This window comes from Bufo gargarizans, chromosome 10, assembly GCF_014858855.1.
Source record: "Bufo gargarizans isolate SCDJY-AF-19 chromosome 10, ASM1485885v1, whole genome shotgun sequence".
Lineage (NCBI taxonomy): Eukaryota > Metazoa > Chordata > Amphibia > Anura > Bufonidae > Bufo > Bufo gargarizans.
Window position 1 is genome coordinate 9,583,985 of NC_058089.1, and position 27,938 is coordinate 9,611,922.

Here is a 27,938-nt window from a genome sequence, read left to right on the forward strand (position 1 = left end):
CTCTATATTCTCCATTCAGACCAGACCGCCATGATGATTTTTCTGCCATCTCCCGTCTCTGCAGAGATTGACAGACAGTTTCCCACATTTCCATCATCTTCACATCTTCTGAACACCCTTTCCTGCCACCCCCAATACTGTGCCCCCAATACTATACTGCAGAAACAGTCCCCCTGGAAATACTACTACCACACAGATAGTGCCACTAATACTGTGCCCGCTGTGCCCCCAATACTATACCGCAGAAACAGTCCCCCTGGAAATACTACTACCACACAGATAGTGCCCCTAATACTGTGCCCCCAATACTATACTGCAGAAACAGTACTCCTGGAAATACTACTACCACACAGATAGTGCCCCCTTCACCAATTATTGGGACACAGTGCTCTAAAAAAAAACTGCGCCCAAACACTAATAGTATGAAGATAATGTCCCTCAAAAATAATTGTGCTAAGCTGATACTTTGGGGGGCACCCTGGCATAGTAACAGTGCTCCCCAAATTAGTGGCACCAGATGCCCCAATAGTGCTCCACTCCCCCATAGTGCCCTCAAATAATGCCACATAGTGCCGCTCTTCCCTATAGTGCCTCCCATAATGTGCCAGTAAAAAATGCTCCCTTAGTGCCACTAGATGCCATAGTGCCCCCCATAATGTGCCAATAAAAAAGGACCCTTTAGAGTCCCAACTTCCCCATAGTGCCCCCAAATAATACCCCTATAGTGCCAACAGATGCCCCATAGTGCTCCTCTCCCCAAAGGTGCCCCCCCATAATGTGCCAGTAAGAAATTTCCCCATAGTGCCTTCCCAACAAATGGGCAAGAAATAAATACCACCAGAGTGCCACCCCAAAAAAAATGGGGCTGTAAGAAATGCCAGATGCCCCCATAGTGCCAGCTCCCCCCGCAAAGAAAAAAACAAAAACAAAAAACACTAATACTTACCTCCATCAGCAGTGATGCGATGCAGGCATCTGCCGGCCTGTGTCCCCCACTGTGTGCTGCCCGACTGAGCCGGCCTCTGATAAGCTGCAGACATTAGTGCCCTCAGCCTATCAGAAGAACAGGGAAGGGACGCACCTCTCCCTCCCCTGCCCCACAGCACGGCCATCTGTATCGCTGTCCTGAGGACAGCGATACAGATGAATATGGGGATGAGCACTTCCACAATAGAAGCGCTCATCTCCTACTGCCCCCCAACCGCCGCCAGCAACTTGAACCAGGGCCGCGCCGCCTGTGGTGATCGGCGGTGTGGCGCTGAGGAATAAAAAAAAATATAAAATTATTTGTTAAAGATGGCCCAGCAGCCGTTTTTAACATGCTTTAGGGTGGCCTGGGGGGCAATTGCCTCCCTGCCCCCCTTCCCAGCCCTCCCCTGGGCGCCACCGAAAATCGTGACATTAGCATCTAACCAAAGGAAGGGGTCCCTTCTCCCCCCCCCCCACCGCCAACGGCACAATGACCAAGGGTTTATCATGACATCATCTGCTAATAAACGATCTGTATTTCCAAGTCAAAAAAATAATTGGAACTTTAAAATTGTCACATGTAAAGAATAATAATAAAATGCAGAGTTGCTGGTTTTGGTCATTTCACCTGCAAAATATATTTTATTGTAACTCAACCAGGACACATAAGCTCATGTGCACCAGACAGACCAGAATAGGACATGCAGGAAAAAATGTTCATAAACTTATTTTTATTGCAGTTTTTTATTTATTTATTTTCAGAAAAAGCTAAAAGTAAAATACATTTTTCCTATAAAATTAGGATTTCAGTTAAATAACCCTGCCATGTCTTACTGGTGACAAGTGTTCTCCTCTGCCGTCTTCCAAGGCCGTGTGACCATTAGGCTGCCTTCTTGATTTGCCAGTTTAGTATTGCTTTGCTTGGCCCCCTTGGGGGAGGAGCATCCTAGTTTGGCCACACCCCTGAGCAATGTGAATCTTTAATGCACTGGAACGGCAGCTGTATAGAAGCCACAGGGGCCATTTTATGGTCTATTGCAGATTGATTTTTCTTCATTGTGCGTAAGGAGAAGTGATCTTAGCATTCAACAGCCAAAAATCACAGCCAGTTCACGGAGACGCCCTCCAGTGACTGCACATCATTATCATTGGACACATTAGGAACATTTAGCACATGCTTAAAAAATCCTATTGCTGTGCTCTGTACACAATAACGAGAATGGACCTTGAGGTCACGGCTTGTGGTGCCCGAAGATGCGCTCTGCCTGCAGACACCAATAGGGGGCGCTTACTGCATACAATTGATATATTATTGTATAGAAGAACCCGGTCTTCAGTGAGCTCCCTCTAGTGGTGGATGCAGGCAGCCTAAATTTGATCATCCAACTGTACCAAAGAAAGCAGAGGATTTGGAGCTCTGTGTCAGGAAGAAAAACAAACTCTGGCCTCCTCTGTTAGGGCTCATGCACACAAGCGCATTTATTGTCCACATCTAATCCGCATTTTTCGCGGGTCGGATGCGGAATCATACACTTCAATGGGGCCGCAAAAGATGCGTACAGCACGCCTTGTGCTGTTGCATCCGCTTGTCCGTTACGTGGCCCCGCAAAAATATAGAACGTGTCCTATTCTTGTTCACATTGACAGGGATAGGACTGTTCTTCCTTCTGGGATTCGCGTCCCCACCGATCCCTTGGTTGAACTTGATGGACATTTGTCTTTTTTCAACCGTATTAACTATGTAACTATGGGCCGGACGTTCTGTAAAATGCGGAGCGTACAAAGCTGGTATCCGTGTTTTGCAGATCTGCAATTTGTGGACCGCAAAACAGACTACGGTTGTGTGAATGAGCCCTAAAAGATATATAGTGCTAGTGACCCAGCTTTCCCAGAAGCTGATATAAATGAGAAACGGCCGAATACTATTTATTAGCACAGGTATTGTGGGGCCAATGCGTCTTGCACCGCCCCTCAGTCGCCTTGAAGATAACAAGCCATAATGGCATCTTGCGTTCCATGTGAACGTGGGTGAAGCCCATAGGCACAGTGAAGTATGTATCTCTTGGCATATGGGTTATATAACCTGCACATCTATAAGTAACAGTCAGATGGACGCTTCATGATGTCATCCCCAGAAGAAGCATTAGAAAGTCAGCTGCCATTTATTGTCAGGACTGTGTTACTGTAGCTGGTGGCATTACACCTGCTGGGACCATAGAAATCTTTCACATCTTTCCAGCATAGACTGAATCAGAGCCCTGCAAAGACATCACAATGTAGTGATCAGTACTGTATTATAGCAGCTATATTCTTGTACATAGGAGCAGTATTATAGTAGTTATATTCTTGTACATAGGAGGCAGTATTATAGTAGTTATATTCTTGTACATAGGGGCAGTATTATAGTAGTTATATTCTTGTACATAGGAGCAGTATTATAGTAGTTATATTCTTGTACATAGGAGCAGTATTATAGTAGTTATATTCTTGTACATAGGAGCAGTATTATAGTAGTTATATTCTTGTACATAGGAGGCAGTATTATAGTAGTTATATTCCTGTACATAGGAGCAGTATTATAGTAGTTATATTCTTGTACATAGGAGCAGTATTATAGTAGTTATATTCTTGTACATAGGAACAGTATTATAGTAGTTATATTCCTGTACATAGGAGCAGTATTATAGTAGTTATATTCTTGTACATAGGAGGCAGTATTATAGTAGTTATATTCCTGTACATAGGAGCAGTATTATAGTAGTTATATTCTTGTACATAGGAGCAGTATTATAGCAGTTATATTCTTGTACATAGGAGCAGTATTATAGCAGTTATATTCTTGTACATAGGAGCAGTATTATAGTAGTTATATTCTTGTACATAGGAGCAGTATTATAGTAGTTATATTCTTGTACATAGGGGCAGTATTATAGTAGTTATATTCTTGTACATAGGAGCAGTATTATAGTAGTTATATCCTTGTACATAGGAGGCAGTATTATAGTAGTTATATTCTTGTACATAGGAGGCAGTATTATAGTAGTTATATTCTTGTACATAGGAGCGGTATTATAGTAGTTATGTCCTTGTACATAGGAGGCAGTATTATAGTAGTTATATTCTTGTACATAGGAGGCAGTATTATAGTAGTTATATTCTTGTACATAGGGGCAGTATTATAGTAGTTATATTCTTGTACATAGGAGCAGTATTATAGTAGTTATATCCTTGTACATAGGAGGCAGTATTATAGTAGTTATATTCTTGTACATAGGAGGCAGTATTATAGTAGTTATATTCTTGTACATAGGAGCAGTATTATAGTAGTTATATTCTTGTACATAGGCAGTATTATAGTAGTTATAGTCTTGTACATAGTAGGCAGTATTATAGTAGTTATATTCTTGTACATATGAGCAGTATTATAGTAGTTATATTCTTGTACATATGAGCAGTATTATAGTAGTTATATTCTTGTACAGAGGAGGCAGTATTATAGTAGTTATATTCTTGTACATAGGAGCAGTATTATAGTAGTTATATCCTTGTACATAGGAGGCAGTATTATAGTAGTTATATTCTTGTACATAGGAGCAGTATTATAGTAGTTATATTCTTGTACATAGGAGCAGTATTATAGCAGTTATATTCCTGTACATAGGAGGCAGTATTATAGCAGTTATATTCCTGTACATAGGAGGCAGTATTATAGTAGAGTATATTCTTGTACATAGGAGGCAGTATTATGGTTTGGTAATGTCAGGTGTTCTGTGCTTATCAATGACAATATTTTAATGTAATATGACAATATACCTCTGTCTTTTCTCTGCCACCCTCATAACATCACAGATCTTGCAGTATCTGTCAGAGAATCTCTCAGTCACACCCCAGTCTTGTAAATATGGCAGTGCACGATCTGGACCAATCACTTTTGCTAGGAGAAGCGCCACATTCTCCACTGTGATGCAGTTGGTGCAGTCAGAATACCCAGCACCTGAGGCCTCTCCATTCATGGTGCTGTTGTGCTGGTGATGGTTTTGGGCTAAGTGCATTACATATTTCCATTCTTCCATTGTCTCTGGTAATAAACCTAATGAAATATAATATTTTACAGGAATAATATAAAACATAAAGATCGGATAAAAACATATAGTGATACAAATTAACTATAGTGCAACTATATATTAGCAAAGGAATAACAGCATGACATAACCGACATAAGTAATCTGAAGTTCTGCCCCTTCACCATACTTTACAGTGCAGCTTTTCCTGTTCAGATTGACTGCTATGTCTTTACATGAGAGACGATTTCCATAACAGCAAGGACAGGATCAAATACTGCTGCACGAAGACTGAAGGAAAAGGTTTTACCAAGGCAGGGGGATGGCGGTTTTTAGTAAATGGGATCAATTATTGATTTACTGACCATTTTTCTCATCAATTAGTTGCATGTCATCGAGACAGACTACGTAAGTCAGGGCTTCAAGTCTTTTCTCCAGCTGCAAACAAAGTGCGATATAACCCGGCCAATATCTGCGAGATGAACAAAGCGATATTACAAGAAGGTAGAAATATACTAATCCTACAGATAAATTCTGTTCAGCGTCTTACCCAAATGTCTTACAAATCTCCAACATCTTCTCCTTGGTTGTGAAGTTGGACGGCAGCTTAATTAATAGCGCCATGAGCTGCCCGTATCCCCAGGTGAACAAGTGTGACCGCGGCCTGGGTATGGAATGACATATAGGGGTCATGGCTCTAAAAGGTCACATATAACACGACACAACAGCGCGGCTTTGTGCGCACGCAGCAGAAATGCCATCAATGTTCAACATTTACAAAAGAAGCGAAGCGGATGAGATTTTAATACATTCCATCCACATGCTGCCGAAAAAAACTGCTGCACATAAGTTAATACGCGGTGCGGATTTCAAATCGGCAGCATTTGATTCCTTTCCCTGGATTTTCTTTGGGCGACACATGCGACGACTGCACAAGAAAATCCCCCAAAAAATCAGCATCTAAAACAAGGATTTTGTGGCGACGTCTACAATAGTTCCGCTCTGTCCCGGGAGGATGCGCCCTAAAAGCAGGAAGGTATAGAAGTTACTGAAGTTCCAGGCACACAGGGGTCCCTGGTACTGGAAGGAGCCACGCGAGGACTATAAATGGCACGTGAGGGTTGTGGGGCCCCGGAGCCAAATATAAACCTTAGGACACATGGTGCCAGGTGGGTAAACAGGTGAGAACACCACACACGATGCCGGGTAAAGCAACTGCAGGCTTAGCCCTAGTGTTGAGCGAATCAAAGTCCACCAAGTGGACTTTGATCCGAATTTCAGGATAAATTAGATTTACCGCAAAGCCGAATTTCCTCATGCTTCGTGTCAGTGACGAATTTCCTGACCAATTACTTCGTCACGAGGCGCGTTTCTTTGTAAATAGTGGGTGCAATAATAATAATATTTCTATAGAGCCGCTTTATTCCGCTGCTTCACAAATTCAGAGGGTTCATGTACAAAACAAAATACATTACAAGGTAACTGGCGGATATACAAACTGAAACACTAGGAGTGAGGGCCCTGCTCGCAAGAGCTTACAATCTATGAGGAAATTGCCGTCCCCTCATTGTACCCCTCAGATGCAACGTTCATACATAATCGCAGCATCTGAAGTGTAAATTTAAATAAAATCATACTTACCTGCTCCATTTGCTCACGACAGGCCAGCCGCCACCATCTTGCTTGAAGATCTGGCGCGAAATCTTACGCAGTCCGCAATAACGTCATCACGCCAGCCGGCATGGTGACATCATACATCAGCCAGATTTTGTGCGATTTCTTCAAACAAGATGGCGGCGGCCGGTCTGTCGTAAGCAAATGGAGCAGGTAAGTAGGGTTTTTATTTTTATTTTATCTTATTTATACATTTTTTTTATTTTACACTCTTATTTATATCAAGAGTGTAAAATAAAAAAAAATAAAAATAAAAATAAAAATAAAAACACATCAAAAAAATAATAATAATCCTACTCACCTGCTCCACTTGTTCACGACAGGCCGGCCGCCGCCATCTTGTTTGAAGGTCTCACACAAAATCCCGCTGATGTATGATGTCACCATGCCGGCTGGCGCGATGACGTCATTGCGGACCGCACAAGATTTTGCGCCAGATCTTCTAGCAAGATGGCGGCGGCCGGCCTGTCGTGAGCAAATGGAGCAGGTAAGTATGATTTGAAAAAAAAAAATTTACACTTATTTATATCAGACGCTGCGATTATGTATGAACGTTGCATCTGAGGGGTACAATGAGGGGACGGCAATTTCCTCATAGATTGTAAGCTCTTGCGAGCAGGGCCCTCACTCCTAGTGTTTCGGTTTGTATATCCGCCAGTTACGTTGTAATGTATTTTGTTTTGTACATGAACCCTCTGAATTTGTAGAGCAGCGGAATATAGCGGCTCTATAGAAATATTATTATTATTATTGCTGCACCCACTACTTACAAAGAAACGAGCTTTGTGATAAAGTAATTTATCACAAAGCAGATTTTTTTACGGGAAAATTTGGCAAAGCAGCCGAATCGAACTTTTAATAAATTCGCTCATCTCTACTCAGCACCTAGGAAGCAGCAGGCGTGTTACTGGGCGAAAACTAGGGTCTATAGAGAAGGACAAGGAATGCAAAAATATGATGTCAAGACAGAATTAAAAAAAAGTAACAACAAAATGAATCACTTTGGGTTTCCATCAGGGTCCACGGTGTTGGATGGGTGCGGTGCATCATGGGAAACCGCCAGAAGGAGCCAGTCCAGCTTTAAGGATTCAGGCTGAACAAGGGACTGCAGCAGAGATAATCTGTAACACCAGAACACAGGTGACATCAATACAACACTGCAAGAAATACCCCATAAAAGATACACCCTGTGCAAAACTGATACAACGTAAGGCCTCTTGCACACGAACGTGTGCGCCCCATGGCCGTGCTGCGGCTCGCAAATTGCACGAATACGCACCGTGGGGCAGCCGTATCGATCGCGGACCCATTCACTTTAATGGGTCCGCGATCCAGCCGTTCAGCAAAAAGATAGGACATGTCCTATCTTTTTGCGGAACGGAAGTACGGGACAAAACCCCACGTTCCGCACCATTCTGCATCTCCGGATTTGCGGACCCATTGAAGTGAATGCACACAGAATGGTGCCCGTGTATTGCGGATCCGTTCGTGTGCAATAAGCCTTACTCGGGGGGGGGGGGGGCATGATACAGAGAGGCCTGAGGGAATGGGTATGTTACTGGATTCAATGAAAGAATTCCTGTGTCCTGCCCGCCCCCCGATCCTGCAAAGATACAGTTTTAGTTCTGGAGTATCCCTTTAAGAAGAACTGTCCCTTTTATTTAACCAGTTACCTCTGTTCCTCAGGCTTTGATTTGACAAGATTATCCAGATATGCCAAGAAGTGTCCAGGGTTGTCCCTGCAGATCCGTACAACGTCGGCGGCCAACACCGACGGGTAAAACTTGATGAGAGCCCTCGCCGCTGCTTCACCAAACTTTTCATAAATCCTGCAAGAAGCCAAACAAGAGAAGTTGGATTCACGTGCAGATCCTGTACAGTGGCATCCGATAGTCCAGACGTGCCTATGGGAACTACCTGGACACGTGTGCCAGCAGCAAGGGGCTGTCCCAAGGCTCCATATTATTCAACGCTTCTATCGACCTCACCAGATCACCGTTTTCTATGGCCTGGGCCTCGGGTCCTGAACTTGTCAGCTCTGAAATCAGCCCATCATTAGATTGTCAGTGGTCAGCATTTATCAAAGCGCTTCAAAAGTGATTGCAAGAACCTGAACAAGTCTGTGCAGCATGGAGTGACAGTCCACTGTACAGCAGACAGAACTACCTGCAGGGATGTAACTAAAGGCTCATGCAAAAGCTCCGCTTGTGGAGAGAAGCTTCAGGTTCACATCATGGGGGCAACCTGAGAAGGGGCCCCTAAAGTGTCCTAAGGACCCATGGCAGCTAGGCTCTCTAGTCTTACAAGTTTTATTGAACTTCTCTATGACCATCAAAGAATCCAGAACATCTGAGATTCTGGCAGATGTCATTGATGCCGGATTAAAGGAATTTTCCAGAACAGTAAGAATAATTTCACATTACCTTTTAGCCCCTCCATGTAGGTGCTCCAGACCCCGGGGGCATCTGTATAATTGAGCACAATGCAGCGTTTTATCCTCTTAAGGTCCAGGAGGTAAAAGTAGTTCTGTATGAAGTGACAAGCACTCGCATCCAGCTCTGAAGGAGCCTCATCAGAAAATGCTTTGAACTCCAGGCACATCATGGCGAGGTCGGACACATCCTTGTGTAAGGGCTCTTCTAGAAAGAAAGGGGCTTCAAGTCGGAAGCCCAGATGGTCCTGTGGCTTTGGGTGGACTGTGGTCCTCTCCTCCAGGATCTCTTGGTCATCTGTGGTGTCCACATGGAGGACGCCTTCTTCTCCAGATGACTGTAGGGTGCCGTGAGGAGACTCGCTTGGGCATCGGCTGGGATGATCTCGGAACCTTAATGCTTTTTCCAGGTGCCCGAGCCAAACTCTTAAGATCTTCCTCATGGCTTCCAAGTTAAATAACACCTGAGGATCTTGACTTTTATGTCTAGGAATAAAAGCAGGAGATAAGTTCATATGGTGTGGATGTTCGCTCTTCCCTTAGGTCAGCAGTGATGAGACCCCAACTTTAAAAAAATGTGACCCCCTTATTAGGGATTAGAACAGTCCATCAGTAGATTGAGCACTTTGGTGAGTAAAATGACACTCCAGAGCTGCAATCACAATTCTGCTCAATCTATTATTGGAAATGTTTGCCAATATAGTCTAAAGACACCCTTTAATAGCTGAGCTAATGTGGGGGAAGTTAGTTTTTTTTTTTATATATATATAATTTAATTTTTATTATCATATCTAAGTTACAATCACATCTGTAACAAAAAACAAAAACGAATGATATTGCAATTATCATGAACCATCGAGAAATAAGACTTGTATATGGTACAGACCAAGATTTTGACTAAAACTCCACATTAAGTCAAAACATTCTTCTGAAACAAGAGCAATGAATTATTCAGAGACGTTGGCTGCTCGACAGGGGTTCAGCAGGATATCATTCATACACGAATCGATCTTCGGCCGGTAAATTGGATCCGATTTCCCCATTTAGACATTAGTTCTGACTATTTATTAGCTCGGAGAGCGTATCATTTTTCCAACTCAAAATTCGCTTGTACAGAAGTGATTAGCTCACGAATGGTTAATGGGGAGCTAGATTTCCATGACTTGGCAATCATCGCTCTGGCTGCCGAGATGATCTGACCACAGACTGTCCTGACCTGCATCGGCAAGATTTCCAATCCCACAAAACACAGGGCCAACGACGCCGATTTAGTGATCTGCCCACCCACAACTCTTGAGAAGAAGGAACGTAGTGGACACAATGGGACATTCCCACCAGACAGGTCTAGAAGTGGCACAATGTCTCCAGTAACTTGGTGGCCATGTATGGTTGGTTTAGTGACTATGGGCTGGTGTAAGAGACCATCTTTAATAGTATTCTGGACGCAGTCTCCCAGTCTCTTGGATACTTGTTTCACAATAGGGAAGGCCGAGAACCATTCCTCCATAGAATGTGTAACCCCTAATTCTTCTTCCCATTTAAGTACAAAAGAAGGTTTTATTGATGCCCTGGGCGATAAAAAAAATGTTGTAAAAAATAAATAAAAATTATACCTTTTATGGAAGGTCTGTTAGTAGAGAGGAACTCTTGTATTTGCTTAGGAAATTCTAATAAATAATTATTAGGATTATTAACGCATGTCTTCTAGAAATCTCTTTGTGAGATATCATATCGATTAGTTATATATTCAAAAGGTGTGCAATACTGTGTCATATACCAGCTGTCACCCAGTTACCTAGGTGGAGATCAGGGAGCCATACATTTATATAATGCAAAGGGAGGTTCCTTATGGAGGTTTTGGCTAGACGCTAGAGCGCTCATATAAGGCAGTAGATTTTTTCAAGCTGTAACCGGGGGGGGGGGGTTAGAGGACCATACAGTGTCTGGTGTAAAGATGCAAATTACTAGTGCAGACACTGAACAAGCAAGGAGTGCTGGGAGAAATCAGCTCTGAAGCTACATAATATAACACATACAATAATACAAGCAACGCATGATACAGGCTATAAATTTTGATTAAAGGGGTATTCCCATCTCAGACAATGGGGGGCATATAGCTAGGACACAGTCCCAGAAGTTTGTATGTGGCAATAAACAATTGATGCAAACAGACTACCAGCGAGTGCTGGTCCTTTACTACTATTGTCCACCAGCAGAATAGTGACTGCAGCTCTGGAGTATAATACAGGATGTAACTCAGGATCAGTACAGGATAAGTAATGTATGTACACAGTGACTGCACCAGCAGAATAGTGAGTGCAGCTCTGGAGTATAATACAGGATGTAACTCAGGATCAGTTCAGGATAAGTAATGTATGTACACAGTGACTGCACCAGCAGAATAGTGAGTGCAGCTCTGGAGTATAATACAGGATGTAATGCAGGATCAGTACAGGATAAGTAATGTATGTACACAGTGACTGCACCAGCAGAATAGTGAGTGCAGCTCTGGAGTATAATACAGGATGTAACTCAGGATCAGTACAGGATAAGTAATGTATGTACACAGTGACTGCACCAGCAGAATAGAGAGTGCAGCTCTGGAGTATAATACAGGATGTAACTCAGGATCAGTACAGGATAAGTAATGTATATACACAGTGACTGCACCAGCAGAATAGTGAGTACAGCTCTGGAGTATAATACAGGATGTAACTCAGGATCAGTACAGGATAAGTAATGTATGTACACAGTGACTGCACCAGGAGAATAGTGAGTGCAGCTCTGGAGTATAATACAGGATGTAACTCAGGATCAGTACAGGATAAGTAATGTATGTACACAGTGACTGCACCAGCAGAATAGTGAGTGCAGCTCTGGAGTATAATACAGGATGTAACTCAGGATCAGTACAGGATAAGTAATGTATGTACACAGTGACTGCACCAGCAAAATAGTGAGTGCAGCTCTGGAGTATAATACAGGATGTAACTCAGGATCAGTACAGGATAAGTAATGTATGTACACAGTGACTGCACCAGCAGAATAGTGAGTGCAGCTCTGGAGTATAATACAGGATGTAACTCAGGATCAGTTCAGGATAAGTAATGTATGTACACAGTGACTCCACCAGCAGAATAGTGAGTGCAGCTCTGGAGTATAACACAGGATGTAACTCAGGATCAGTACAGGATAAGTAATGTATGTACACAGTGACTGCACCAGCAGAATAGTGAGTGCAGCTCTGGGGTATACTGCAGGGAACCAATTGTCTGATAAAAAGACAGATTTCCCTTAGGGTGAAATGGCCATTTTGTTACAGACATATAACAGCCTTACATGCTCATATTCATTACTTACAGGGTCTCCAAAGTTGCAGATTTCAGTTCGCCTAGTAGGATTTCTTCTGCCGTGGGCTCTGGAGGCTGCAGATCATCCACCCTGTAATTCAAAAGTGTAAAGTTGGTAAAAATTACATGTTCTGTAATAATAATAGTCGCTGCATCAACTTCAATGGACCAAGAGAGTTCCACCTAGTGGCAGAAGCTGGTAAGTACAGCAGCAGTGCAGAATAATCCTAATCCACTGGCTCTCTGGATAATACATCACCGGAGACTGATTGATATAAACCAATATGTAAAAAATGACATTTATAAAACACAAAAATAAAACTACAAACCCTTCCTTCCCCACATTACCCCTCATCCTTCTTTGTCATAAAGGACTCACTCAAACTTCTCCTCCTCTGGTTGGGTCACCCCACTGGCAGACACTTCCAAGGGACGTTCTTCCGGGGGCTCCTGCTTTCTCCTGACTTCAGGGCTCATATGAAAGGTCCCAATTTTCTCTGTGGTTTTTCGAACAAAACTGGAGACACTAGAGCCAACAAAGTAGGGAGGAGGAGGGTGCAGGTTACTATAGAAAACCATTCCAGTGCACAGCAACCTTACAATGGAACTGAACTTTAGAAATCCCCCTTCAGTAAGACCCTGCAAATCCTCCATTCCTGCGTGCCCATGATAACACTTCCTGCGTTCCCTTGGACCCAAGCTTTGTGTTAGGGACCTTGAGGCACATTTAGCAAAGGTGTACGCCTCTTTTTCTGGTGTGAAAAAGTCTCAAATGTGTAATATTTATTGGTATATAGGATTCCTACCCAGTATAAACTACTAATTATATTACTGCTATGATACTTTGAGACACCCAGTGGTTATAACTGGTACTGCAAACTTTATTTTTTTTAAATCTTTTCGTTCATTTGCTTGCTCAATTATTTTTAACACTGCAGATTCTGGACCAGATTTCCTATTTTTGTGTGAACAACCAACGTCATGTGATTAACCATTACATTACCTTTCTTTTACTGCTTGGAGAGACACAAGGGGTGATGTGGAGCGGAATGGTAATGAGATGTTAAATGGTAGGAGGGGCTCGCTCCGATCGCTCTCCGTATTCACAGAGGCATGAGAAACCGTGTCTGATGAGGAGAACATGCATGACAAAATAAAAGGCCAAAATAAGTAAAAAATAAGATAGATAGAGATAGAGATAGAGATATCAATGACTGTGAGGTGCTATATAATACAGTATAACATGATGACAGTAATGCTCCCACTTAGGATATTGAGTTACATCACATCTTATACTCCAGTCACATCCAGAGCTGCATTCACAATCTTGATGGCATTGCGTCTCCTGCTGGATACATTGTACATCTACTACACAATTTACCAAGCTCTGCCTGTTCTTCATCCGGATGGACAGAAAGCTCCCGCAGCCTCTCGTCCTCCGATAGCGTCTGACTGTGCAACGACCCAGAGTCTTCATCAGACTGACTGTTCCTGCGGCTGATCACCCGATAGATCCCACAGTCCAACACATTGAAGCTCTCCTGTAAAGCAGATATGACGGGATGTGATATCACAGAGACCCCCCTATACCCAAATAACCATTACCTGTCACCCCCAATGTGTGTGAGAGACAGAGACATGGGCCGCTTTTATCCAGTCTTCACTTGCAAGCATTTGTTTATTTCCCATGCAGAGCTGTGAATCTCTATGGTTACAGACTACAAACAAACCTTGTGTAGTCTGAACCTGCAGTGCAGTACTTTACCCTTTCTGCCTTTATGGAGGCCGCAATCTCTGGGGCCTCCAGTAACATTAAGGAGCCCGATGCTTACATGAGACGAGATGCTGCTCCTTCTGCTGCTGCAGGCAGAGTCCATGGGCTCCGCTCTGGACAGAATATCCTCCATCTGAGCGATCAGGTCTTGTTGGATCACCAGATCTAGCTGAGCCTTTAAGTGTTCCAGCTTATCTATAGGTAACGCCTTGCGGGCCTAGGTGATAAAACATGGCAGCGGGTTACACACGGCTCGTTTACAGACCTCATTGTATGTATGGGCATCGCCGATCGCTCACTTTGCTGGTAATGATGGAATTTGGAAATATATGGCAGACTTTGGCCGCTAAACCCCACAGGTTGCGTTTGATTATTCGCTCCACACATCTGTCCACAGGGAGCAGGGAGAGGTGCGAGATCTTCCCATCCACGTGGAGGCAGAAGAGCTCATTCTTGTATATGGATATATCCTGGATACCTGCAGAGGAAGGGGTTGGATTAAATTTCTGTTTGTGGGAAAGCTGGGTGACGGGACAACATCCAGCTTTCCTCAATGGCACATCTACCTAGTGATGCATGAGCAATGACAAAGCTAAAAGTGTTGTCAGTCTGGCCAGCGCCAAAACCTTGGGAGCCTGCTCGCCCCCCCCCCGTCACATCCCCCCCGATGCTGGCCACAACTGAAAAGAAGCCGGGAGCAAGGAGAAGTAAAGAGAGGGGTCTGGTATCTGACCTCATTTTGGGTTCTGGCCTAGGGCATGAATTTTTGGGTTTGGTCTGGGTTCTGAATTTATTAGGTGGTGTGCTCTCTGGTCTGAATTTATTTTTGGGGTCTAGTATGAAATCTGAATTTATTCGGGGTCTATGAGGTCTAATTTGGTTTCAGGGTCTGAATGTATTTTGTGATTTGGGGTCTAAATTTGTGTTGGTGTTTGTTCTGAAATCTTAGTTTATTTAGAGATCTGAGCTCCTTTTGGGTTCTGGTCTGGGGTCTGAACTTATATTTGGGTCGGGGGGGGGGGGGTTTAAACTTATTTTGTAGTTTGGTCTGTTTTGAAATCTGGTTTTATTTGGGGATTTGACCTGGTGTTTAAATGAACTGTTAATTAACCATTAGTTGTGCGCCCTTAGCTCTGATAAATGCTGAAGGACGGGGCCCATTCAAACATTTGCTATGGGATTGGGGCCCAGCACTTTCTAGTTACACCCCTGTGCATTAGAGAAGGGACTGCACCCCTACATAACACGAATGTACATTTTACATATTTCCAAAACCTTGTTAAGCCGGGTGACAATCTACGTTGCATTGTCATTACTGCCACCCAGCTTTCTTGGAAATAGAAAGGAGGGACAATACTTGCCTTTCACTTGACTCCAGAGCAGAACCTGAACATTTTGAGGGATGAACACATAAATCCCCCGCTCTGTCCACGTCAGGACGCTGTGATCACTGTGAGGAGGAAGACCACACAACATTAGTCCAGCTTCGTCTTCTCCCACTCCACAGGAAGAAAACCCTCATCATCTCTCTCACCTGATGAACAGGAGCTTAGCAAAAGCTAAAGACTGAGGAGGACCAGGGGAAGCATCGTACTGAGGGTCTGACCTGAGGACAAAGAAATATATATTTTCTTAAAATAGGAAGCCACCACTTGTCTCTATATCCATTGCCAGTAGGGTGCCCCCATAAGCAGTCCCAGAATACCACTTCCCCTTATACAGTCAGAACAAAGAGGAACAATCCTGGTTTCTAGGTGCCACCACAAGGGGGAGCTCCATGTGTATACATTTATATAGCTCCCATTTAAGTCAATAGGAACAATATAAATATCTATGTGCAGTAAGCTCCCCCTGGTGGTGGCTGCCAACATCTAGAATTCTCCCTGCAGACTTGCCATTAAGGAAAGGTCACCGTGGAGCCATTAATTACCGCATGTTAATGATCGGCAGGGGTGCTGCAGACAGGAGCTGCTTGAACTGATGAGTACTTTGCACTTCTCCTTCATAGTCCACCTCCCACATCCTGGATCCAGGACGAGCGCAGTATATGAGTGGCTGCTGAAACCCCGAGCTGCGTCCTCCCGGGAAGAAACAGGCCCCGTACTCCCCATCTCTTTCCTTGTTCCCAATTTTCCAGAACTTTTCCCTTGATGATGACAGATAAGATCATTGATTCATTGCCATTGCCGTTTTTTTAAAAATCCAAATCACGAATTAAATCAATGTAACGTCACATATACACCCATATCTGCCACTATTCAGCCCGTCCATAAGGGGGCGCCCTAGAACACACAGGGATTCACATTGGGGGGGAAGCATCTCACCTCTCAGTGTCACACAAATAGGAGCGGGTCATGGAGGAGATGAGCAGGCGGCCGTCTGTGTAATCCAACTGCACGACGCGCGAGTCAACGCTGGTGATTACCTGAACCGCGAACATCACAAAAGCAGCCTGGGCAGGAAAGAGTTAAGGCAGCATTAAAGGGGATGCCAGGCTCTCCCTTATTTACAGTCCTTGCTGTAATAGAAAGTCTCTCTCCATGCACTGACTCGCTGCTGAGCTTCTGCTTATACATAGCAGCCAGTCTGAAAAAGCATGGCTGCAGTGTAAAGCATAGGGGACAGATAGTAAAAGAGCAGCAGTAACCTCAGAAGTGGATTTCTGACTACTGCAGACTCCGACAGGCAGCTTAGGTGAACTGCAGTCATTGATAATAGCAGCCAGCACAGCCAGAATCTATATAGTGGGAAAATTCATCTCCCCTTGTATGCACAGAAATGATAGCACGGTGCACTTCCATATGACCAGGCTGCTTTGTACTCACCTTTCCTTGCTTGGAAGAGTTTAATTTGATGGCAGACACTTTGCCCACATGGTCACCGACAAACACCCGCAGTACCGCAGAGTCCCAGCAGAGGGTGGTCACCTTGCGACCCTTGTGCTCAGAAGAGACATAGATCCTTTCTGGTTTCCCACGACGTTCCTGGTTCAATTCCCAGACGACCACGATTCCCTGACTGCAGGAACAGGGTCAAGCGTCAAAGTGGAAACATGACGTACGGACCCCTTAAAGGGACATTAACCCCCCGGCAATTTTATGTTCCGGTTTCCGCCATTTCAGACTAAGGAGACGCTGAGCTATATCATAAACCCACAATCTCCATAGTGCTTCATGTCCCCCTCCAAGCTGAAAACCTAATGTGTCATTTAACACCTAGAGACATAAACACCAGGCTGATACAATGTATCAGTGCAGGTAAAATGTAACAAACCATCAGTACAGGAAAGAAATGTGTGTTGCTCATGTGTTTACATCACAGAGGCTGAAGGCAACTGTAACAAATCCTCAGCTGTGAGAAGTATTAGATCTGGACGTGAATGAGAATATTGTATTCACTGACAGCAAGCACTAAAAATGGTCAGGAATGGAAAGGGACTTTATAATAGACAATTAGAGGACACTTCATTATACAATGGGCGCTCCTTTGTTTCTTGCAGCGAGAACTTAGAGAAAAGTCCATACCTGGTGGCAACAGCCACAAAGTCGTCATCGTGGGGGCAGCAGGCGACCCTGGAGATGGCGCCCTCCTGCAACCACAACAAAAAAATAGAAATCTTACTGGGTCAACATCAGGGCTTTGTAATGGCAAAAATGGAGACATGATGGACATGACTGCGGCGATAGATTCACTAAAGACCTCTGAGGCACCCCAAAATACAGCCCCCCCCCACCACCACCACGTACCTTGTGGGTAAGGAATAGCCTCTGTTTCCAGCCGTCCCTCTGGATGAGGTTCAAGCCTCCCCCCGAGCTCCCAAGCGCCAGCCATCTCCTGGACACGGATAGGCATGTACACTGCGAACACATGTATGGAGGACTGAAGCTTAGTACATATCACGTATCGCTCGGATGACACAAAAATGGCGGCAGCCCTTACAAATGCTGCTCGCCATTTCTAAGCTTATGCATCCTATAATGGAATACTTCTCAACTCTCCAATACCGTTTAGTTTGCATTTCTATTCACTGCCATTTTTTAAGATCTCTGTTTGCCGTCACTGAAACCTGATACATTGTAACAAGCAATGCAGCTGTGCAAATCTGTCCACACCGAATACTTCTCACAACTGAGGGTTGCTTGTATCCACAATCTACTCTCCAGTCCTGAGAGTTTGTTACAATGTATCAGTGTATGCCTCTGCATCTAACCCAGGTTTCCAGTCACTGACGGGATGCAGAGATTAAAGAATGCATAACCTATATTACAGATCTAGACTGTTCTATAGCAATACAACTTAAAAAAAAAAAAAATGTTACCTTCAATCTGCTGGAATCTAAGCGCAGGGCTGACAGTAAAGGGTCAAGGGAGTCAAATTCTGCCAGGACATGGCTGGAGGCGTCTGGCACAAGGACACTCATATCTTTTGCTGCACATCACATTTCCTAAAAGGAGTGTAAACACGTATTGCAGTACCATGTCTGACCACAAGATGGAGCAAAAATGTCTCTCGTATCCAAAAATTATAGATTGTAGACTGTTCTACATAACAGGATTCACTTGTACCATATACTGATGGGATGCTTTATGATACCTGCTGTCACTATACACAATACTACCGCTAAATATCTGCAGTCAGCCTGCTGTACCATGTGTAAATAAGCAGCAGATTTTACTGCGTCAGGATGATAACCAAAATCTCAACCATCTAACCCATCCACCACAATGTATCAGTCACTTCCTTATTATGAAAAAAAAAAAAAAAAAAAAAAAAAAAAAGGGATATAACTACTATAATACTGCTCCTATGTACAAGAATATAACTACTATAATACTGCTCCTATGTACAAGAATATAACTACTATAATACTGCTCCTATGTACAAGACTATAACTACTATAATACTGCTCCTATGTACAAGAATATATCTACTATAATACTGCCTCCTATGTGCAAGAATATAACTACTATAATACTGCCTCCTATGTACAAGAATATAACTACTATAATACTGCCTCCTATGTGCAAGAATATAACTACTATAATACTGCCTCCTATGTGCAAGAATATAACTACTATAATACTGCCTCCTATGTACAAGAATATAACTACTATAATACTGCTCCTATGTACAAGACTATAACTACTATAATACTGCTCCTATGTACAAGAATATATCTACTATAATACTGCCTCCTATGTGCAAGAATATAACTACTATAATACTGCCTCCTATGTACAAGAATATAACTACTATAATACTGCCTCCTATGTGCAAGAATATAACTACTATAATACTGCTCCTATGTACAAGAATATAACTACTATAATACTGCCCCTATGTACAAGAATATAACTACTATAATACTGCTCCTATGTGCAAGAATATAACTACTATAATACTGCTCCTATGTGCAAGAATATAACTACTATAATACTGCTCCTATGTACAGGAATATAACTACTATAATACTGCTTCTATGTACAAGAATATAACTACTATAATACTGCTCCTATGTACAAGAATATAACTACTATAATACTGCTCCTATGTACAAGAATATAACTACTATAATACTGCTCCTCTGTACAAGAATATAACTACTATAATACTGCCTCCTATGTACAAGAATATAACTACTATAATACTGCTCCTATATACAGGAATATAACTACTATAATACTGCTCCTATGTACAAGAATATAACTACTATAATACTGCCTCCTATGTACAAGAATATAACTACTATAATACTGCCTCCTATGTACAAGAATATAACTACTATAATACTGCTCCTATGTACAAGAATATAACTACTATAATACTGCTCCTATGTACAAGAATATAACTACTATAATACTGCCTCCTATGTACAAGAATATAACTCCTATAATACTGCCTCCTATGTACAAGAATATAACTCCTATAATACTGCTCCTATGTACAAGAATATAACTACTATAATACTGCCTCCTATGTACAAGAATATAACTACTATAATACTGCTCCTATGTACAGGAATATAACTACTATAATACTGCTCCTATGTACAAGAATATAACTACTATAATACTGCCTCCTATGTACAAGAATATAACTCCTATAATACTGCTCCTATGTACAAGAATATAACTACTATAATACTGCCTCCTATGTACAAGAATATAACTACTATAATACTGCTCCTATGTACAGGAATATAACTACTATAATACTGCTCCTATGTACAGGAATATAACTACTATAATACTGCTCCTATGTACAGGAATATAACTACTATAATACTGCCTCCTATGTACAAGAATATAACTACTATATGTCCATGGCAGACAGGGGTCTGAGAACACTGTGAGGCTTCTTCATCTTGTAAATTGGGCCAAACGATCGGCTAAGCCCTTGGTGTTGGTGAGCACGGACGCGGAGAAGGCCTTCGACAGGGTCAGCTGGCACTTTATGTCGGAGGCCTTGTCGAAGTTCGGTCTACCGGACCAATTTATTAAAGCTATCTATACGTTATACTCGGCCCCCTCTGCCATGGTCAAAGTGAATGGAACACTATCGCCGCCATTTCGCATCACTAATGGGACGAAGCAGGGGTGCCCCTTATCTCCTGCGTTGTTCGTTCTGGTGATGGAGACCCTCCTATGTAAGATTAGGTTGGACCCAGAGATTGAGGGCTTACGTATCGGTTCCTGTACTCACGTTGCTGCAGCATTCGCGGATGACCTTTTAGTCATGACCTCAAACCCTAAGGAGGCCTTGCCCAGGTTGCTGACTATATTTGAAGACTTTGGGTTCGTATCGAATTTTTTAATTAATTATGGGAAATCCATGGCTCTCAACATCTCATGCTCACAAGCGGTGATTACTGCTCTTAAGCGGACCACTCCTTTTTCTTGGGCCTCCAGAGACATTGTGTATTTGGGGACGCATATATCAGCTAATGTTCAGGAACTAATCTCCCTTAACTATATGCCGCTTCTGCAAAATGTACGTTCACATTTACAAAATCTGAAACTCCCGTTTGTTTCCTGGGTGGGTCGTAAAAACTACATCAAGACCTTTATCCTCCCCAAATTTTTATACTTGCTGCAATCCCTCCCTATTTGGCTTCCAAATTCATACTTTACTGAAGTCCGTAGGGTGTTCACACGCTTCCTATGGAATGGCAAATCGCCACGCATTGCCTACTCTGTGCTTACAAGGGATAAGAAGTTAGGAGGTTTTGGGATGCCAGATGTCAAGCTTTACTACACTGCTGTACAGCTAGGTAGATGTGTTACCATTATGTCGCGCCAGTCCAACTCCCTTTGCTCCCGTCTTGAAAATGCTCTTTTGACTGACCAGGAATTGTTGTCTATGTGGGGTATAAGGCCTATTTCAGCTAACCACTGTTATACGTCCCCGGTTTGGAAGGGCATGTTGGTGGAGTGGTCTAAAATGGTCCATTCACACACTTTCAACTTTCCAAACGCTTGTATGCCGCTTAGACTTCTTCAATGTCACCTGCACCCTGCCGTGTCACGCCCCTCCGGGATTTGGTCTAGGCTCGCTGACACTGCTCTGCGGGATGTCCTTCTCCCGGACGGTAGCTGGCACTGGGATTCAGTAATGGACCTCCCTGAGGTCAAAGCTGCACCCTTTTTCCATCTAGCGAACTTCCAGAGGGATACCAAACTTTGTGTTGGACTCTTCTCTGGTAGTGGCTCCCCTTCCTGGCTTGAAAAGAAGGTTTTGACTACTAAGCCTCCTATTCGGCCGCTATCTCAGATGTATAAAGAATTGCTCTCCTCCCTGCCCCCGGAGCTTCGTTTCATGGCTTCATGGGAACGTGAACTCTCCATAGCCTTCACGGATCCAGAAAGGGCGTTTATTCTGGCTCATTCGCACGGTTTCAGCCGTTGTGTGAGAATCCAGGAGAACTCATTTAAACTTCTCTGTCGATGGTACAAAACACCTGAGTTTTTACATAAATTGAACCCAGAGGTCTCCGAAAAATGTTGGAGATGTGGCACAGACGATGGATCTCTATCACATATTTGGTGGTTCTGTCTTAAGATCCGGCCGTTTTGGAGCGCTATTGAGGCACTAGTCAACCGAATATGTAATACTGAGATATCACTGGATGTCAAGCTTATTTTGTTATGGTGCCCAAACAAGTCCCTTACACCTACCAAGCATGACCTTCCAACGATGTTGCTCACAGCGGCTAGGTTGCTCATACCTTTTTTGTGGAAGAACGACTCCCCGCCGACTGCCCTTATGTGGTCTGAGAAGGTAGATCAGATCTACCGTTTCGAGGAACTAGCCCATTGGGAAAATAATTCACGCTCTCGATTTTTAAAATTGTGGACTCCGTGGAAAGTCTATAGGAATTTTACTTGATTGAGCAGAAGTATACCTCTTCCCTGTTTCCCTCTCCTCCCTTTTCCCCTGTCTTCCCTCCCCCCCCCCTCCTTTTGTTCTCTTTTCTTTGATTTCACTATATGATGTATGTCAATGACAGCTTGTATGGTTTATACTTGACATGTTTGCTGGATAACTATCTTGTACCATATTGCCATCATTGTAATGTCATGTGTGGGCCGTGGCCTTGATTTTTCTTTCAATAAATAGAAATATGGTTAAGAATATAACTACTATAATACTGCTCCTATGTACAGGAATATAACTACTATAATACTGCCCCTATGTCCAGGAATATAACTACTATAATACTGCTCCTATGTCCAGGAATATAACTACTATAATACTGCCTCCTATGTACAAGAATATAACTACTATAATACTGCTCCTATGTACAAGAATATAGCTACTATAATACTGCCTCCTATGTACAGGAATATACCTACTATAATACTGCCTCCTATGTGCAAGAATATAGCTACTATAATACTGCCTCCTATGTACAGGAATATAACTACTATAATACTGCTCCTATGTACAAGAATATAACTACTATAATACTGCCTCCTATGTACAGGAATATAACTACTATAATACTGCTCCTATGTACAAGAATATAACTACTATAATACTGCCTCCTATGTACAAGAATATAACTACTATAATACTGCTCCTATGTACAAGAATATACTCTACTATAATACTGCTCCTATGTACAGGAATATAACTACTATAATACTGCTCCTATGTACAGGAATATAACTACTATAATACTGCTCCTATGTACAAGAATATAACTACTATAATACTGCTCCTATGTACAAGAATATAACTACTATAATACTGCTCCTATGTACAAGAATATAACTACTATAATACTGCCTCCTATGTACAAGAATATAACTACTATAATACTGCCTCCTATGTACAGGAATATAACTACTATAATACTGCCTCCTATGTACAAGAATATAACTACTATAATACTGCCTCCTATGTACAAGAATATAACTACTATAATACTGCCTCCTATGTACAAGAATATAACTACTATAATACTGCCTCCTATGTACAAGAATATAACTACTATAATACTGCCTCCTATGTACAGGAATATAACTACTATAATACTGCCTCCTATGTACAAGAATATAACTACTATAATACTGCCTCCTATGTACAAGAATATAACTACTATAATACTGCCTCCTATGTACAAGAATATAACTACTATAATACTGCCTCCTATGTACAAGAATATAACTACTATAATACTGCCTCCTATGTACAAGAATATAACTACTATACTACTGCCTCCTATGTACAAGAATATAACTACTATACTACTGCCTCCTATGTACAAGAATATAACTACTATACTACTGCCTCCTATGTACAAGAATATAACTACTATAATACTGCTCCTATGTACAAGAATATAACTACTATAATACTGTTCCTATGTACAAGAATATAACTACTATAATACTGCTCCTATGTACAAGAATATAACTACTATAATACTGCTCCTATGTACAAGAATATAACTACTATAATACTGCTCCTATGTACAAGAATATAACTACTATAATACTGCCTCCTATGTACAAGAATATAACTACTATAATACTGCCTCCTAAGTACAAGAATATAACTACTATAATACTGCCCATATGTACAAGAATATAACTACTATAATACTGCTCCTATGTACAAGAATATAACTACTATAATACTGTTCCTATGTACAAGAATATAACTACTATAATACTGCCTCCTATGTACAAGAATATAACTACTATAATACTGCCTCCTATGTACAAGAATATAACTACTATAATACTGCCCCTATGTACAGGAATATAACTACTATAATACTGCCCCTATATACAGGAATATAACTACTATAATACTGCCTCCTATGTACAATAATATAACTACTATAATACTGCCTCCTATGTACAGGAATATAACTACTATAATACTGCTCCTATGTATAAGAATATAACTATTATTATTCTGCCCCCTGGGTATTTTTCTCTGCAGTGAGCAGTAATCATGGGCCGTTTCGGCGGTTGCGCTCTGCAATGCTCTGCTTTGTGCTCCTGTAGCTTCCCTCCTCAGTCACATTACTGGTCCCTAGAGATCCGGATCCGGGGCCGATCGTACAGTAATGTTCCCGACCACTACCTGCTCAGTATTGATCATATTTCAGGGCTTCGTCCTCCTCAGAAGGTCATTACAGCAGTGATGGAAAAGAGAGAACATGGCGCCGCTGATCTCATCCCTTATTCTGTTTTCCTATGGGATGACGATGACGATACATTTATAGGACACATTGTTGCGATTGGCGTCTGGCGCCATATCTCCTCAGCCCTTACGGTTTTTCACATTGTTGCATTTTTAGCAAATTGCAACTTGAACCCGACACATGAATAAGTCCTTACAGCCCAGGATCTGCCCTCTCACTTCATAGCCACATGTGCCCGTACTGCAAGCGTCCTATCCCTCGGGATTAATGGCATTTGAATGGGGACAGATTATCAGATATTCTGGATTATTGGAATTTGTGCTGTAATATATTTTACACACTATCATCGCCCCTCCCCCAGCCTAACCGGTCAGAGGGTTATGTAATCTCTGCCAGGAGACTAAATGGTTAATGCAAGTCATGAGATTCCTCTTTCCGGCAGCTGTGGACCCTGAATGGGGGCAGATGAGCGGAGATCCGTCCGGCCCTGTGACTCTTGTCCGCTCGCTGCACATAATCATTGTAAGATTAGGAAATTATTACAAGACCAGTCGGTGAGATGGATGATGAGAGCAGATCTTGGTCACCGCCGGGATCAGGTTTTTTTTTGTGGATCATTAAAAACTTAGCGCCTTGTGCATGAGGCCTAAGGCTATGTTCACATGCGGTGGATACGCTGAAGATTTTCTGTTGCAGAAAAGTAGGAATCTCATCCGAGCGGTGTGAAAAAAAACCCCAAAAAACTCTGCACAGAAACCATGTGAAAAGCCGACCTGCGATGCAAATTTTAATGTTTCGCTGCCGCCTTCCACCTCACATTTCATTCTTTCCAATGCACAGGATGAAACCTGTAGAAAAACCTGCACCTAATTTGCATGTCACTCAGATTCTGCCCGAGGATTTGTCATTGGAATGAAAAGTATATAACTTTCTAAAGGACTTTGGCCCAGATTTACTATTGTTACTGCGCCAAAAAATAGAGGCACAAAAAGTGGCGCAATACGGTGCAATTGGGCACATTTAGGGTTTCCGCACAGTTTTCCAATCTGCTTGACTGGCGGGGGCTTTTCAGAAATGGGCAGCCCTAAGGCGCGCCATTTTTGCACCACAATACTGGTGTAAAAATCTGTCTCAAAGTAAGCCAACCAATAGTCGGTATAGTCAGAGAAGAGCATCTCTCGCTGCTCCGGCCTCAGCGATAAATCTGGAGCCGGTCTAAAATTACACCAGGGTTAGGGTACTCTCACACTAGCGTTAGAGGAATCCATCTCCGGAACTGTCTGCCGGATCCGGAAATCCGTGTGCAAAAGCATACCATTTGTTTCCGGATCCGGATCCTTCTGACAAATGCATTGAAATACCGGATCCGTCTCTCTAGTGTCATCCGCAAAAACGGATGTAGTATTTCTTTTTTTTTTTTTACATTTTTAAAGGTCTGCGCATGCGCAGACCGAGAAACCGGATCCATTTTTCCAGAACACTTGGTAACGGATCCGGCATTAATACATTTCAATGGAAATTAATGGCGGATCTGGCAACCAGGCAAGTGTTTCGGAATTTTGTCCGGAGAAAATACTGCAGTATGCTGCGGTATTTTCTCCGGCCAAATACTGTAAAAAGGACTGAACAGAAGACATCCTGATGCACACTGTACGGATCGCTCTCCATTCAGAATGCATTAGGACAAAACAGAAGCGTTTTTTTCCGGTATTGAGACCCTAGGACGGAACTTAATACAGGAAAACTCTAACGCTAGTGTGAAAGTATCCTTAGTAAATCTAAACCTTTGTCTTTCAATTCCGCACCATTTGCTTGCTGTCAGTGAATGAGAACACATCTGCTAACATTCAGTATTTCTGTACATCTCATGTACAATTGTATCCAGTCTAGACATTGCTCTGTGAGAGCTTGGACTCTAGACTGATACATTGTAGCAAACCACCAGTGAGATTAGTGCAGCTGCTGCTGATGTGTTTTGTCTAGACTGGATTCAGTTGCATCCATTTCTTATCTGAGAGCAGGACTAGTGACGTCCAGGTTTACTGCCTCTGGATGTAAGAGCGGTCTCATTCACTGACAGCAAGCATTCTGAAAACAAACTGAAACAGAAAGTATATCAGAAAGTTTCATTATACACTGCTGAAATGAACATTCCCATCGACGGGATCCGTTCTCGGGATAGGCGCCTATCCCGAGAACGGAGAGGCGAGGGGGGGGCGACTGCTGCAAATGCACGGCTCCCTCCATTGACTTCCATGGGAGTTCTAAACTATAGCAGAGGATAGGTCATCAGTAAAAAAATTAATCTCAGAAAACCCCTTTCAGCAGGCACGATCGGGTGTTTTCTGGCGTCCCATAGACGTGAACGCAGAGGCGCACTCTCAGACAGATGTGAGATGGGCGTCAGGAAACCCCTATTCTCAAGATAGAACAGATTTACCATAGATCGGATTGACATATCGCCACTAGAAAGGCATGAAATCCCACCGGTAAAGGCTCTTTCATGCACACGCCATTTTGCTCCCATAGAGATGATCACGTGCGAGATCTCAATCCGATTGGACAGTCCGATGACCACCATAGATCCTAGTGACAGATACCAGAAACACCCTTTATGTCCCTACACAAGGTATATACAGTAATTAACCATCACTAATCAGCTATAACAAAGCAAAAAGCCTCGTCCTCTTCTGTAATAGCCCAAAAGTAAACAATGTATGAGAAATTCTGATACATTGTAACCCATAGGTTTACTTTTAGGTTATTCCAGAGGTCGACAAGGTTCTGGTTCAGAAGTTATCTAATCCAGAAACATGCACAATGTATCAGATGAGTATTGAGCCACGCTTACGGTCTCCTGTGGCCACAGAGCTTACAATCTAACAGCCAGGTACTTACTATGAAGCTTCTTCCTGGAAGTCACAAGTGTTATGTGAGTGCTACAATCTGATCAGATGGGAGAGTTGGTTTGAAGAGGGAGGATGAGCCGGGCCTGGTGATTGGCCGCCTCTGGCAGCTGCTC

The 27,938-nt window shown here is 42.6% G+C and overlaps 1 protein-coding gene across 1 annotated transcript; it reads right to left on the reverse strand.

Moving 5' to 3' along the window:
* Positions 1-1,694: 1,694 nt before the first annotated feature.
* HPS5 (HPS5 biogenesis of lysosomal organelles complex 2 subunit 2) lies at positions 1,695-27,897 on the reverse strand. Its single transcript, XM_044270233.1, has 23 exons — positions 27,815-27,897; positions 18,578-18,703; positions 18,006-18,116; positions 17,784-17,848; positions 17,085-17,277; positions 16,584-16,711; positions 16,190-16,405; positions 15,794-15,865; positions 15,621-15,709; positions 14,559-14,737; positions 14,318-14,476; positions 13,867-14,026; positions 13,489-13,612; positions 12,865-13,011; positions 12,496-12,576; positions 9,128-9,621; positions 8,622-8,742; positions 8,378-8,533; positions 7,706-7,825; positions 5,581-5,694; positions 5,396-5,502; positions 4,783-5,059; positions 1,695-3,227 (listed from the first exon to the last, which is right to left on the reverse strand). Exons 2-23 carry the CDS (start codon positions 18,677-18,679, stop codon positions 3,167-3,169), a joined length of 3,276 nt encoding a protein of 1,091 aa, XP_044126168.1. The 5' UTR covers positions 18,680-18,703; positions 27,815-27,897; the 3' UTR covers positions 1,695-3,166.
* Positions 27,898-27,938: the final 41 nt, after the last annotated feature.